We start from the raw sequence: 15,677 nt of genomic DNA, 5'->3' as shown, positions 1-15,677 counted from the left end.
ATTAACCTAGTGAACCTATGCTGCACGCCCTCAATAGCAAGAATATCTTTCCTCAAATTTGGAGACCAAAACTGCACACAGTACTCCAGGTGCGGTCTCACTAGGGCCCTGTACATCTGCAGAAGTACCTATTTGCTCCTGTACTCAACTCCTCTTGTTATGAAGGCCAACATTCAATTGGTTTTCTTCACTGCCTAACATACAGTTAACAATTAAGAATAAATTATGATGCAAATTTAAAAGGCAGTAAAGCAGCAGGATCGGCGCATACAGTAAACATTCTTTAAAAATCAGTGATAATTTCCCCACAGAAGTGAGATTTAGCTGAACCGTCAGTGAGAAACATGTGAATACCCCAGTGAACATTCTGGGCAGTCGGGGTTTCAATGGGATGTAAATCTCTTCATACTTCAATGATCAAACAGAAACGTTTACAAACCTGATATCTTAACAATTGCCTCATGTTGTATGTTTAACCATCTGTATCGAACAACACACTTGAACTTGTTCGTTGACTGCCTAGTTACTGTCACGTTGCTCTCCACATTTATAAGACCTTCCGTGTCATCATGGTATCTTGTTTCAGCTTGTGGTAAAACCTGTCCATCCTCGCCGAACCACAGCATCTCTGGTCCAGGATACCATCCACCGGATTTACACACGAGCTGGATTCCATCTCCCTGGTATCCCAGCAACTGAATCCGGGGCTTACTCCCCAAACCTGCATCAGTGACAGATGTAGAAATGACAATAGTCAGGAAGAATAGCAACTTGGACCAGTCAGCATTTTGTTCAAGGGGCCAAACCCTCTTGCAATAATACTTATACAATTTACAATTATTTCTAGTTCCAATGCAAAGTCTTTGAGCTGAAACATCAACTCTGCTTCTCTCTCCCCAGTCGCTGCCTGACCTGCGGAGTGTTTTCAGCATTTCCGTAAATAAATGCAGGTGGGTTTTATTTACATGGTAAATGACTGGGCCCTGGAGAGTGTGGTGGAAAGGAGATCCCGACTACGGGTGCTGTCTGTTCGGAGTTGGTACGTTCTCCCCGTGACCTGCGTGGGTTTTCTCCGAGTTGTTCGGTTTCCTCCTACACTCCAAAGACGTACAGGGTTGTAGATTATTTGGCTTGGTGTATGTGTAAATTGTCGATAGTGTGTGTAGGATAGTGTTAATGTGCCAGCATCGCTGGTCGGTGTGGTGGGCCGAAGGGCCTGTGTCCGCGCTGTATCTCTAAACTAAACATTCCTTTAAAGTTAATAATCTCAATACATTTACTTACTCACCTTGAACTCGCAGTTGAGCTGGAGATGCTTCATACCCAGTTCTGTCTGTAACTGAACATGTATATTTCCCTTCATCAAGCCTCCTTACGTTCATTATTCTGAGGGAAATGTTCCCTTTGGCCAGTTCATCTTTAAACAGTTGGGCCCTTGCTCTGTAATCCTGGTGTTGAGCGAGGGCGTCACTTTCTCCATGTCTGTACACGAGGACTGGCGAGGCCAGACCTGACTTCCTCCACTGCACCTCCATGTCGCTGGTCAATATATCTGGCACAAGCTGACACTCCAACACCACATCTCCACCTACAGTGGCTGCAAAACCACCATCGCCCGGTACAATTACGGCAAATTCACCTGGGGATCAATGCAAATAATTGAAAACATAATTATTTAATGAATCAATCATGTAAAAATAGAAAACAAAATTAACATCAGGAAAGTTGCATCGTTCTGTTCGCACAAAGACCAACAGCATTTATTTCATGAGGGCTTGAATACAAAAACAGGGATGTAATGCTGAGGCTCTCGAGGGCACTGGTCAGGTCGCATTTGGAGAATTGTGAGCAATTTTGGGCACCATAACAGAGGAAGGATGAGCTGGCTCTGGAGAGAGTCCAGAAGTGGTATCTCAGAATGATCCCACGAACCAAGCGTTTGACGGCACAAGTTTAGAAGGAAAACGTAAAAACATAGAAACATACAAAATAGGTGCAGAAGGAGGCCATTCTGCCCTTCGAGCCAGCACCGCCATTCATTGTGATCACGGCTGATCATACACAATCAGTAACCCGTGCCTGCCTTCTCCCCATATCCTTTGATCCCACTAGCCCCCAGAGCTCTATCTAACTCTCTTTTAAATCCATCCAGTGATTTGGCCTCCGCTGCCCTCTGTGGCAGGGAATTCCACAAATTCACAACCCTATGGGGGAAAATGTTCCCTCTCACCAGAGTTTTAAATGGCCTCCCCTTTATTATTAGACTGTGACCCCTGATTCTGGGCTCCCCCAACATTGGGAACATTTTTCCTGAATCTAACTTGTCTAGTCCTTTTATAATTTTATATGTCTCTATAAGATCCCCTCTCATCCTTCTAAACTCCAGTAAATACAGGCCTAGTCTTTCCAATCTTTCCTCATATGACAGTCTCGCCATTCCACGGATTAACCTCATGAACCTGCATTGCACTGCCTCAATAGCAAGGGGGGGGGGGGGGGGCTCAGTGAATGGTGGAGTAGACTTGATGGGCGGAATGACCCTAATCTGCTCCTATCACTTATGACTGGATGACCTTCTGAAGCCAGGATATTACCATTTTCACTGGCTGTTCACGATTTATTTTATATCTAAGGTTGGCGTCTCAACACCAATCCGCGTGGGGCACCACTACTTACATCTTCCCACCCAGGGAGACAAAATACATTAGTCCCCACTCTCTGCTTCCTGCTGACTTATACATGGCCTATACATCAGGAGGTGCAGATCCAGAGCCAGCAACATTATGGGGGACCCCTACCACCCCAGCAACGGACTGTTCCAGCTGCTACGGTCAGGCAAACGCCTCCGCTGTCACGCTGTGAAATCAGAGAGGATGAGTCGGAGTTTCTTCCCACAGTCCATCAGGACTGTTAACTCTCATATCACCAGGGACTAATTTAATTTACTGTATTAATTTATTTTTTGTGTTAAAAAAAAAAATCTATTCTGTTTTGTAGTGTTAGCACAATCCGCAGGCGTTGCCACTTTCATTTCACTGCACATCTGCTATATGTATGTGACAAATAAAGTTGACTTGACTTGATTATCCATGAGAATGAGGTTGCCTCCTGCTCCTGCAGTCCCCATCGTCGCCCACAGAGGGAGCAAGGACCTTGCACCTGATCATATTAAGTGATGTGGACAACTGCATTCAAATGGGCGATTTTAAAATATGAATCTTCTGACTCCATGAAGCCCCCTCCATGAGATAAATAAATATCAATCAGACAAGATGTTGTGGTTATTACCGTGGACCGAGGTGAGGATCCCGTGCAGTAGCAACACAGCGCAGTGAAACACTCCCATCCCAGTAGAGGGGTCAGTGCCTGAGGGAGAGGGGGAGAGAGAGGGAGAACAGTGTAAGTGTTAGACCCGTGATGGACGGGAAGCTGTGATCTCCCCCCCTCCCCTCTCCCTCCGTCCCCGCCGCCGGTGTCCCCCACCCCCACTCACTGCTGACCGGGGGCTGAAAGGTCACACCTTGTGCCGGGTGGCCAAGGACAACCGGTGGCCAAAGGACTCCAGTCCCCGCACCGAGACCCCGGCTCCCTTTAGAATCTGCTCCTTGAGTCTCCTGTCACGGGGGTCGGGTCCGGGACGAACCTTATCCCGGGAATTTCTTCAGTCACCCCGGCCATCAAACCTGTCGAAGGACAGAAATTGATTCTGAAGTCAAAAGATGTCGGAACAATAAAAATAATCAGGGGGTGAGATGAGATTTGCGATTCATTTACGGAGTTGGGTGTCACTGACTGGGACATCTGTTATTCCCGGGTCGGCGCCGCCTGCAGCCACGCTTGTGGAATTCTCTCTGTCCATGGACAGTGGATCATTGGATGTATTGAAAGAGGAGGTGGATATACAGCACCTTCAACCATTTGCTGATTGGAAGCAGACTGCCTGTGTAGTCATTCCCCAGACTGCATTGGTCTGCTTTCTCTCTCAGCATATTTTACCTGCTTCACCATCTCAAAGGCTTTTTAACGTTTTTTGTCTCTGTAACGCACAGTCGAGATGAACTCTGGCACTGATCAGTTACATCCGAGGCCAGTGTGGGAAGCGAGAGGAAAATAGACAATAGGTGCAGGAAGAGGCCATTCGGCCCCTCGAGCCAGCACCGCAATTCAATGTGATCATGGCTGATCATTCACAATCAGTACCTCGTTTCTGCCTTCTCCCGATATGCCCTGACTCCGCTATCCTTAAGAGCTATATCTAGCTCTCTCTTGAATGCATTCAGAGAATTGGCCTCCACTGCCCTCTGAGGCAGAGAGTTCCACAGATTTGCAACTTTCTGACGGAAGAAGGTTTTCCTCATCTCCGTTCTAAATGGCCTACCCCTTATTCTTAAACTGTGGCCCCTTGTTCTGGACTCCCCCAACATTGGGAACATGTTTCCTGCCTTTAACATGTCCAATCACTTAATAATCTTATATGTTTCAATAAGATCCCCTCTCATCCTTCTAAATTCCAGTGAATACAAGCCCAGTCGCTCCAGTCTTTCAACGTACGTCAGTCCCGCCATTCCGGGAATTAACCTAGTAAACCTACGCTGCATGCCCTCAATAGCAAGAATGTCCTTCCTCAAATTTGGAGACAAAAACTGCACACAGTACTCCAGGTGCGTCTTACCAGGGCCCTGTACACCCGCAGAGGGACCTCTTTGCTCCTATAACATATAACATATAACAACTACAGCATGGAAACAGGCCTGTCCGGCCCTACCAGTCCACACCGACCATTCTCCCTGACCTAGTCTCATCTACCTGCACTCAGACCATAACCCTCCAATCCCCTCCTATCCATATACCTATCCAATTTACTCTTAAATAATAAAATCGAGCCAGCCTCCACCACTTCCACCGGAAGCCCATTCCATACAGCCACAACCCTCTGAGTAAAGAAGTTCCCCCTCATGTTACCCCTAAACCTTTGTCCCTCAATTCTGAAGCTATGTCCCCTTGTTGGAATCTTCCCCACTCTCAAAGGGAAAAGCCTACCCACGTCAAATCTGTCCGTCCCTCTCAAAATTTAAAAAACCTCTATCAAGTCCCCCCTCAACCTTCTACGCTCCAAAGAATAAAGACCCAACCTGTTCAACCTCTCTCTGTAGCCTAAGTGCTGAAACCCAGGCAACATTCTAGTAAATCTCCTCTGTACCCTCTCCATTTTGTCGACATCCTTCCTATAATTTGGCGACCAGAACTGCACACCATACTCCAGATTCGGCCTCACCAATGCCCTGTACAATTTCAACATTACATCCCAACTTCTATACTCGATGCTCTGATTTATAAAGGCAAGCATACCAAACGCCTTCTTCACCACCCTATCCACATGAGATTCCACCTTCAGGGAACAATGCACAGTTATTCCCAGATCCATCTGTTCCACTGCATACCTCAATTCCCTACCATTTACCCTGTACGTCCTATTTTGATTTGTCCCACCAAAATGCAGCATTAAACTCCATCTACCATCTTTCAGCCCACCCTTCCAAAAGGCCCAAGTCTCTCTGTAGACTTTGAAAATCTACCTCACTATCAACTACTCCACCTATCTTAGTATCATCTGCATATTTACTAATCCAATTTGCCACACCATCATCCAGATCATTAATGTAAATGACAAACAACAGTGGACCCAACACAGATCCTTGGGGCACTCCACTAGACACTGGCCTCCAACCTGACATACAATTGTCAACCGTTACCCTCTGGTATCTCCCATTCAGCCATTGTTGAATCAATCTTGCAACCTCACTATTAATACCCAACGATTTAACCTTCTTAATCAACCTTCCATGTGGAACCTTGTCAAATGCCTTACTGAAGTCCATATAGACAACATCCACAGCCTTGCCCTTATCAATTTCCCATGTAACCTCTTCAAAAAATTCAAGAAGATTAGTCAAACATGACCTTCCAGGCACAAATCCATGTTGACTGTTTCTAATCAGGCCTTGATTATCCAAATAATTATATATATTGTCCCCAAGTATCTTTTCCATTAATTTTCCCACCACAGACGTCAAACTAATAGGTCTATAATTGCTAGGTTTACTTTTAGAACCTTTTTTAAACAAAGGCACAACATGCGCAATGCGCCAATCTTCCGGCACCATCCCTGTTTCTAATGACGTTTGAAATATTTCCGTCATAGCCCCTGCTATTTCTGCACTAACTTCCCTCAATGTCCTAGGGAATATCCTACCAGGACCTGGAGACTTATCCACTTTTATATTCTTCAAAAGTGTCCGTACCTCCTCTTCTTTAATCCTCCTAATTTCCATCACTACTCTACTTGTTTCGCTTACCTCACATAATTCAATATCCTTCTCCTCGGTAAATACCGAAGAAAAGAAATTGTTTAATATCTCCCCCATTTCTTCCGGCTCAGCACATAGCTGTCCACTCTGACTCTCTAATGGACCAATTGATCCCTCACTATCCTTTTGCTATTGACATATCTGTAGAATCCCTTGGGGTTTACTTTTACATTACTTGCCAAAGCAGCCTCATATCTTTTTTTCGCTTTTCTAATTTCCTTTTTAAGATTCCTTTTACATTCTTTATATTCCTCAAGAACCTCATTTACTCCCTGCCGCTTATATTTATTGTATATCTCCCTCTTTTTCCGAACCAAGTGTCCAATTTCCCTGGAAAACCACGGCTCTTTCAAATTATTATTCTTTCCTTTCCACCGAACAGGGACATAAAGACTCTGTACTCTCAAAATTTCACCTTTAAATATCCTCCATTTCTCTATTATATCCTTTTCATAAAACAACAATTTCCATTTCACTCCTTTTAAATCCTTTCTCATCTCCTCAAAATTAGCCTTTGTCCAATCCAAAATCTCAACCCTTGGTCCAGATTTGACCTTCTCCATTATGATATTGAAACTAATGGCATTATGATCACTAGACCCAAAGTGCTCCTCAACACATACCTCCGTCACCTGACCCATCTCATTTCCTAACAGGAGGTCCAACACTGCCCCTTCTCTGGTAGGCACCTCTAAGTATTGCTGCAAAAAACTATCCTGCACACATTTTACAAACTCCAAACCATCCAGCCCTTTAACAGAATGTGATTCCCAGTCTATATATGGAAAATTGAAATCACCCACAATCACCACTCTGTGCTTACTACTAATATCTGCTATCTCCTTACATATTTGCTCTTCCAATTCTCGTTCCCTATTTGGCGGTCTATAATACACCCCTATAAGTGTTGCTAAACCTTTCTCATTTCTGAGTTCCACCCAAACAGCCTCCTTAATCGAGCCTTCTAGTCTGTCCTGCCAAAGCACTGCTGTGATATCCTCCCTGACAAGCAATGCAACACCCCCACCTCTTGCCCCTCCGATTCTATCACATCTGAAACAATGAAATCCTGGAATATTTAATTGCCAATCGCAACCCTCCTGCAACCATGTTTCACTGATCGCCACAACATCATACTTCCAGATGTCAATCCAGGCTCTAAGCTCATCCACCTTTCTTACAATGCTCCTAGCATTAAAATATACACATTTAAGGGACCCATCATTTCTTATTCTCAGTTTATTTCTTTTCCCTTCTTTCTCTCCTACATATTGGGTCTGAGTGTTTCCCTTTTCTGCCTCCTGCCTCACACACTGCCTATTAGCTATCTGTGTTTGAGTCCCTCCCCCCAACCGTACTAGTTTAAAGTCTCCACAGTTATTTTAGCAAATCTCCCCGCCAGGATATTGGTTCCCCTCGGGTTCAGATGCAACCCGTCCTTTTTGTATAGGTCATACTTCCCCCAGAAGAGGTCCCAATGATCCAGAAACTTGAAACCCTGCTCCCTGCACCAGTTCCTCAGCCACGTATTTATCCTCCACCTCACTCCATTCCTATTCTCACTATCGCGTGGCACAGGCAGTAAGCCTGAGATTATTACTTTGGAAGTCCTTTTTTTTAACTCTCTTCCTAGCCCCCTGAATTCTCCTTTCAGGACCTCTTCCCTTATCCTACCTATATTGTTGGTACCTACATGTACCACGACCTCTGGCTCCTCTTCCTCCCCTTTCAGGATATCCTGGACACGCTCAGACACATCCCGGACACCGGCACCAGGGAGGCAAACCACCATCCGGGTCTCCCGACTGCGTCCACAGAAACGCCTATCTGACCCCCTCACTATAGAGTCCCCTATTACTACTGCTCTCCTCTTCCTTTCCCTACCCTTCTGAGCAACAGGGCCGGACTCCTTGCCAGAGGCCCGGGCACCGTCGTTGCCCCCAGGTAGGCTGTCCCCCCCAACAGTACTTAAACAGGAGTACTTATTTCCAAGGGGTACAGCCACCGGGGTACTCCCTAGTCCCTGCCTCTGTTCCTTGCCACCCCCTAACAGTGACCCACTTGTCTACCTCCCGTGGTCTAGGAGTGACCACCTCCCTGTAACTCCTATCTATAACCTCCTCACTCTCCCTGATCAGACGGAGGTCATCAATCTGCCGCTCCAGGTTCCTAATACGGTCCCTTAGGAGCCCCATCTCGTCACACCTGGCGCAGATGTGGATGTCTGGAAGACTATCAGACTCCCAGATTCCCCACATCTGACACCCAGAACAAAAAACTGCCCTGGCAGTCATACTCTCCAAACAAAGCCCCGCGCTCGGTTACTAAACCTACCGCCCGGCCGCTACTCCAACCGCTCCAACCGCCCACCCAAAAGAACTGAGTGATCTCCTGGGAGAGGCAAAAAACCGGATAAAAAACTCAGGCCAATTTGGGAAAAAATCCGGGAAATTCCTCTCCGACCCCAAGCTAGGCGATCGAAACTAGTCCGGGAGATCACACAGGTCTTACTCCTTACTATCCCCACACAATCCCCACACACTACTTCCCAAGCAACACAGCTTGGTGCTGCTTGCTGCCGCCGCTGCTGCTGCTGCTGCCTGCCTATACTTAAATCCTCTTGTCATAAAGGCCAAAGACGTACAGGTATGTAGGTTAATTGGCTGGGTAAATGTAAAACCCAGGGTGTAGGATAGTGTTAATATACGGGGATCACTGGGCGGCACGGATTTGGAGGGCCGAAAGGGCCTGTTTCCGGCTGTATGTATATGATGATGATATGATGATATGAACATGCAATTAGCTTTTTTCACTTTCTGCTGTACCCGCATGGTTACGTTCAGTGATTGATGAACAAGGACATGCAGACGCCATGGCTGAGATAAATGTCAAAATTAGACACCAGTGAGGTGCTGGAAAACTTGATGTTACCCCTCAGATTCCGATTAAATCTTTTCCCCCTTCACCTTGAACCTATGTCCTCTGGTCCTCGATTCCCCGACTCTGGGGCCGGGGTTCCACAGAGAAACCGCGCCGGGTTTGAGGGAGTGGGGTAAAGTAGGACGGGAGGGAGTGGGTTAGTGAGGATGCAGCCGCTGTAATGGCTGCAACAGTCGGAGGAAAGGTTCGTGTTTCAGCTGCCCACGCACAGCCCAGGAATGTGGGACAAACAAAAGTATTTAGTAACATGATCACACTCGCTCTCCTGTGTTGAAATATTTCTCTTGTGTATATTTAAAAAACTGTTAGATTCACGGAGATAAGCTCCATGCAAACACGCCCTTCGGCCCACTGGGTTTGTGATATCAGCAAACACACATGTTCACGAATCCGACCGCACTCATTAATACTCCCAAGTTGCCATCAACTGCCCACCGATCCAATCCCCCAGATTCATACAGGGGCGATGTACAGCGGCCAATCTGCCAAGACATCAGCTCGTCTTTTGGACGCGAAAGAACCCGGAGCACCCGGGCAAATCCATGCGGTTCTGGGGAGCAGTGGAGGTTAGGCTCCAAGCTGGATCACTGCAACTGTGCGGCAGTGACTCTACTATCTGAGCCACTGAACTCCGGGTTCAGTTCAATTAACATGTTCCCAGCAGTAACACATTAACCTCCGTCTCAGCGCAGTTTGTTCCCGCGCTCGCTGCTCGGGACGCCACCGGCGCCACATAGTTTCAGAGAGTGTAGCAAGGAGTTCCCTTCTTGCCCATCGCGGCCACTTCGCGCCCGTCACAGACTGAACGTGGCCGCTGGGAATAAACAAATCCCGGTGACCGACCAGCTCTCCCAAGCGAGGACTCACCGACTGCCGCCTCCCTCCCTGACCCGCACCGCACCGGCTCCCGCTCTCTCCGATCTCCCGACCGGCCAGACTCGCCGCTCCGGCCCCGACAACCAACCGAGGTCTCGGCCTGAGCCGCGCCCCGGGGGCAGTGGGCGGGGCCGGGCCGGGTGGATGCAGCGGGGTTTCACTATCACCCAATCCCGCTGGCAAACAGGGGAGTGAGTGCCCGCTGTGTCCCAGCGGCTCCGGCGCCCTCAGTTGTCCCGGAACCCCGCTCATCTGATCAATCCCCGGCGCGGGACCCTCCGCTTCCCCTCCCCGGCCGGGACCCTCCTCCGTGCCCGCTCCCTGTCCCCGCTCCCCGGGGGCCGAGTCTGTAACCGGCGCCCAGCGACAGCGCGGAGCAACCGGCGTCAGAGAGACCGCTTTCCTCAGCGTGGAATCACACAGGGAAACGGTGGCCGCCGGGGGAGAGAAATCAGCTCAATTTGTCATGAAATGGACGTGATAAATGGGCGGGGAGGGGAATGGGGAACAAGGTTAAGAACAGTTTCTACCATCAGGCCATCAGGCTTCTGAACTCAGAAACACATTTCACGTCATATATGTTGATTATTTTATTATTGTCTTTTTATCTTACTAATGTCTTTTTTATCTTATTTATCCTTGGAATATTACTGCTGAGGTGACCCGTTGTCTTGTCAAATACATTTCATTCTACCGTTCACCCTGTGCCAACCTACAGATCACAAATTTTTTTTTTAAAATTAAATTAAGTTAATTCAATTTAAATTAAAAATTAAATTAAATTAGGTGAGGAATTTGTGAAATCAGGAAAACCTGCGATCGTTCAGTGCCGGCCGGAATCTTGCACAACTCTGACCGAGTGGCTCAGTGTTCTGTTCAGTCCCATCTTATCAGCCGCTCCCCCCCCCCCCCCCCCCCGCTCCTCACTCTGTCCTCCCCCTCGGACCTCTCTCAGTCCCGGGGCAGCGCTGCCCGAGTCTCCCCCCGACTCTCTGATTCTCTCCCCAGTCTCCGTCACCCTGGATGTGGAAACAGCGGGTCCGCGTCTCGAGGTGTCTGAGGATCGGAAGAGGGTGAGACGGACCCGGAGGAGTCTCCCTGACACCGGGAAGAGGTTTACAGTCAGTGCGTGTGTGCTGGGATCGGAGGGATTCACATCGGGGAGACATTACTGGGAGGTGGAGGTGGGGGGGAGTCGGGGCTGGAGTCTGGGAGTCGCCACAGTCTGTGGAGAGGGAGGGGGAGGTTGACCTGGGCATTTTGTCGGCTAAGTTGGGCCTTCCCCTGACTGTCGGAAGAAGGGTCCCCACCCAAAACATTACAATAAACAATAGACAATCCGTGCAGGAGGAGGCCATTCGGCCCTTCGAGCCAGCACCGCCATTCAATGTGATCATGGCTGATCATTCTCAATCAGTACCCCGTTCCTGCCTTCTCCCCATACCCCCTGACTCCGCTATCCTTAAGAGCTCTATCCAGCTCTCTCTTCAATGCATTCAGAGAATTGGCCTCCACTGCCTTCTGAGGCAGAGAATTCCACAGATTCACAACTCTCTGACTGAAAAAGTTTTTCCTCATCTCAGTTCTAAATGGCCTACCCCTTATTCTTAAACTGTGGCCCCTTGTTCTGGACTCCCCCAACATTGGGAACATGTTTCCTGCCTCTAACGTGTCCAACCCCTTAATAATCTTATACGTTTCGGTAAGATCCCTTCTCATCCTTCTAAATTCCCGTGCCCGGGCCTACAGTGGTCGCCGGGCCCACAGTGTTGGGGCCTACAGCGGCCCCGGGCCTAATACGGGACAAGGGCGGCTCCACATGGAACAAACCAACATGTCCCAATATACGGGATGTCCCAGCTAATACAGGACAGTTGGCAACCCTAGTCCCAGCCTGACGTAAACTCTCCACCACACAGGCATATAATGCTCGGGCTTTCTAGGCCACTGTGTGTGAAGGAACTGTAAATGCGGGTTTAGACACAAAAAGTTGGAGAAACTCAGCGGGACAGACAGCATCTCTGGAGAGAAGGAATGGGTGAAGGGCATCGAGCCTAAACGTCGCCCATTCCTTCTCTCCACAGATGCTGCCTGACCCGCTGGGTTACTCCAGCACTCTGTGAAAAGACACCTCTCCATGTTCTCCACAGATGCTGCCTGACCCGCTGAGTTACTCCAGCACTGTGAAACGTCACCTATCCATGTTCTCCACAGATGCTACCTGACCCGCTGAGTTACTCCAGCACTCTGTGAAACGTCACCTATCCATGTTCTCCACAGATGTTGCCTGTCCCGCTGAGTTAGGCCAGCTTTTTTGTGTTTGTAGGCCACTGGGCAGGCCGCATTTAGTTTAGTATCGAGATACTCCATGGAAACAGGCCATTCGGCCCACCATGTCCGTGCCAACCAGCGGTCCTCGTACACTACCACTACCCTACACACACTAGGGACAATCTACAATTATACCGAGCCAATTAACCAACAAACCTGTAGGTCTTTGGAGCGTGGGAGGAAACCGGAGCACCCAGAGAAAACACACGCAGGTCACGGGGTGAACGTACAAACTCCGTGCAGACAGCACCCGTGGTCAGGATCGAACCTGGGTCTCCGGCGCTGTGAGGCAGCAACTCCACTGTGCCGATCTGGAGAGATGTGAGCAGGTTTGGGCCCCGTATCTCAGGAGGGATATGCTGGCACTGGAGACGGTTTACGAGAAAGATCCCAGGAAAAGATTGGGTGAAGGCATGATTAACTTTTGCCGGTACTGGGGCATGTATTTGTTGGAGTTTAGAAGGATGAGGGGGGACCACATTGAAGATTATCGAATGGTGAAAGAGACCGTTGAACTCTGAGTCTTCTTTTGTAAACCAGTGCATGCAGATCCTGGTGCAGACAACCCAATCCCTATTCCCCCATCCCTCTCCACCTGCATCCCATCCTCACATTTCAGGTCTCCTCTCTCCTTATCTCTCAGCCTTTTGTCTTCCTTCCATCACTATCCAATCATCGGCCCATCAACTCCCCTCCCCCCCCCCCCACCTGTATCCACCTATCACTCACCAGATTTTGCCTCGCCCCTCCTGCCTTACAGCCACTACAATCACTGAAGAGTCCTGACCCGAAATGTCACCTACCCATGTTCTCCACAGATGCTGCCTGACCCGCTGAGTTACTCCAGCACTCTGTGAAACGTCACCTATCCATGTTCTCCACAGATGCTGCCTGACTCGCTGAGTTACTCCAGCATTCTGTGAAACGTCACCTATCCATGTTCTCCACAGATGCTGCCTGACCCGCTGAGTTACTCCAGCATTGTGTGTCTTTTTTTGTAAACCAAGCCTGCGGTTCCTTGTGTCCACTTGCAGATTTGATGATGAGTGGCCGGTAAGTGGTGCCCATGAACAGACCGTGCCCAGGGAGAGGATGCAGATCCAGAACCAGACAGGACTCAATGGTGGTCTGATTTACTGGTCGCTGGCACAGGGTGAGTGAGCAAAGTCTGGGTGGATGGAGGCTTCAGTAAACACAGGTCTGAGGCCCTGACACCAAAGTAAACATGTTCCTGGAAACATGTGCACGGAACCATCCCAATCTACAACTTTCTCTGTCTCTCTGCTCTCCCCCCCCCCCCCCCCCCCCCTCTCTCTTCCCCTCTCTCTCTTGTATACACTGGAATTTAGGATGAGAGGGGATCTTATCGAAACGTATAAGATAAGAAGGCAGGAACGGGGTACTGATTGAGAATGATCAGCCAAGATCACATTGAATGGCGGTGCTGGCTCGAAGGGCCGAATGGCCTCCTCTTGCACCTATTGTCTATTGTCTCTCTCCCCCATCTCCTCTCTCTCTCTCCCCCATCTCCCCTCTCTCTCACCCCCCCCCCCCCCCCTCTCTCTCTCTCTCACTCTTTCTCTTTCTCTCTCCTCCCCTGACCCACGTTCACTGGCCATCTTCGCCAGCTTGCTGGTGACGTTAACCACTGGTACATTTCGCCCTGGGCCAGCCTGGTTCTGGCATCAGGGCCCATGAGGTAATGCGATGTATCTCCCCCTGGCCGCCAAGACCTCACCCCTCACCTGCCCTCCACGGGTCAGTTTCACATCTGCCCGTTCAGGGGCACACTTCCAAACTCCGCCAACCCAGAGATGTGTATTTCCACACTGGGTGCATTGCTGGGTCTAAATCGTGTGTAGTCCGCGTACAAATTGCTCGCCCTCTGTCGCTGGTGGCCAACGGGTCTCGGTCCCAGAATTGCGACGAGATGCAACGAGACCTGGGTCTCGTGGTACACCAGTCATTGAAAGTAGGCATGCAGGTGCAGCAGGCAGTGAAGAAAGCGAATGGTATGTTGGCATTCATAGCGAAGGGATTTGAGTATAGGAGCAGGAAGGTTCTGCTGCAGTTGTACAGGGCAGTGGTGAGACCACACCTGGAGTATAGCGTACAGTTTTGGTCTCCTAATCTGAGGAAAGACATTCTAGCCATAGAGGGAGTACAGAGAAGGTTCACCAGATTGATTGCTGGGATGGCAGGACTTTCATATGAAAAAAGATTGGATAGACTCGGCTTGTACTCGCTGGAATTTAGAAGATTGAGGGGGGATCTTATAGAAACTTACAAAATTCTTAAGGGGTTGGACAGGCTAGATGCAGGAAGATTGTTCCCGATGTTGGGGAACAAGGGGTCACTTTAAGGATAAGGGGGAAGTCTTTTGGGACCGAGATGAGAACGTTTTTTTTCACACAGAGTGGTGAATCTGTGGAATTCTCTGCCACAGAATGTAGTTGTGGCCAGTTCATTGGCTATATTTAAGAGAGAGTTAGATGTGGCCCTTGTGGCTAAAGGGACCAGGGGGTATGGAGAGAAGGCAGGTACAGGTTACTGAGTTGGATGATCAGCCATGATCATATTGAATGGCGGTGCAGGCTCGAAGGGCCGAATGGCCTACTCCTGCACCTATTTTCTATCTTTCTATGGGAACATGAGACTTCCAGTTGTTGTGTTTTACTTCCTCTGCCTTTCCCGGCCGCCTGTTGTGCTGCCTCGCTGGCTCAGGGCCCAAGTTCCTCGGGCCTTCTTCATTCCACCCCTGGAATGTCCAACCTACTCCTGTTGGTGCCAGGAGCTTCAGCGGTGAGTAAAGTGTTCAGGGAACAGGCCCATGTCCAGCAGCAGATCCCATTCCAGCTGAGGTCATGCCCACGTCTCCATATCGCCCGCGCTCTGTGGCGATGGTGAGGGGACCTTGGCAATCTGTGGCCCATCCTCTGTCCAGGAAGGAACTGCAGATGCTGGTTCACACTGCAGATAGACACAAATGCTGGAGTAACTCAGCGGGACAGGCAGGGAAGGCACTGAAGAAGAGTCTGAAGAAAGTTCTCCCCTTCCTCTGTAGGCCGAGCTGAGACAGTTTCAGCTGGGAAGAAACTGTCTGTCAATGTCTCCCCGGCTGTTATCAGGCAACAATATCACCCCGCCACAACCAGAGAGCAG

General features: G+C 49.1%; 1 protein-coding gene across 1 annotated transcript in view; it reads right to left on the bottom strand.

Annotated features, from left to right (window-relative positions):
- The window catches only part of LOC144602486 (butyrophilin subfamily 3 member A1-like), a 43,260-nt gene extending 39,914 nt beyond the window's left edge, over nucleotides 1-3,346 (bottom strand). The window contains exons 1-3 of the mRNA XM_078415617.1: nucleotides 3,289-3,346; nucleotides 1,289-1,639; nucleotides 440-721 (exon numbers count right to left, since the gene is read on the bottom strand). Of these exons, the coding sequence (XP_078271743.1) occupies nucleotides 440-721; nucleotides 1,289-1,639; nucleotides 3,289-3,346 (691 nt within the window). The remainder of the gene's footprint in view (nucleotides 1-439; nucleotides 722-1,288; nucleotides 1,640-3,288) is intronic.
- Between the last annotated feature and the right edge of the window lie 12,331 nt (nucleotides 3,347-15,677).

The sequence above is a fragment of the Rhinoraja longicauda genome, chromosome 19 (genome assembly GCF_053455715.1).
Source record: "Rhinoraja longicauda isolate Sanriku21f chromosome 19, sRhiLon1.1, whole genome shotgun sequence".
NCBI lineage: Eukaryota > Metazoa > Chordata > Chondrichthyes > Rajiformes > Arhynchobatidae > Rhinoraja > Rhinoraja longicauda.
Note: the sequence above shows the minus strand (reverse complement) of the source record. Positions and strands in the feature narration are given on the sequence as shown.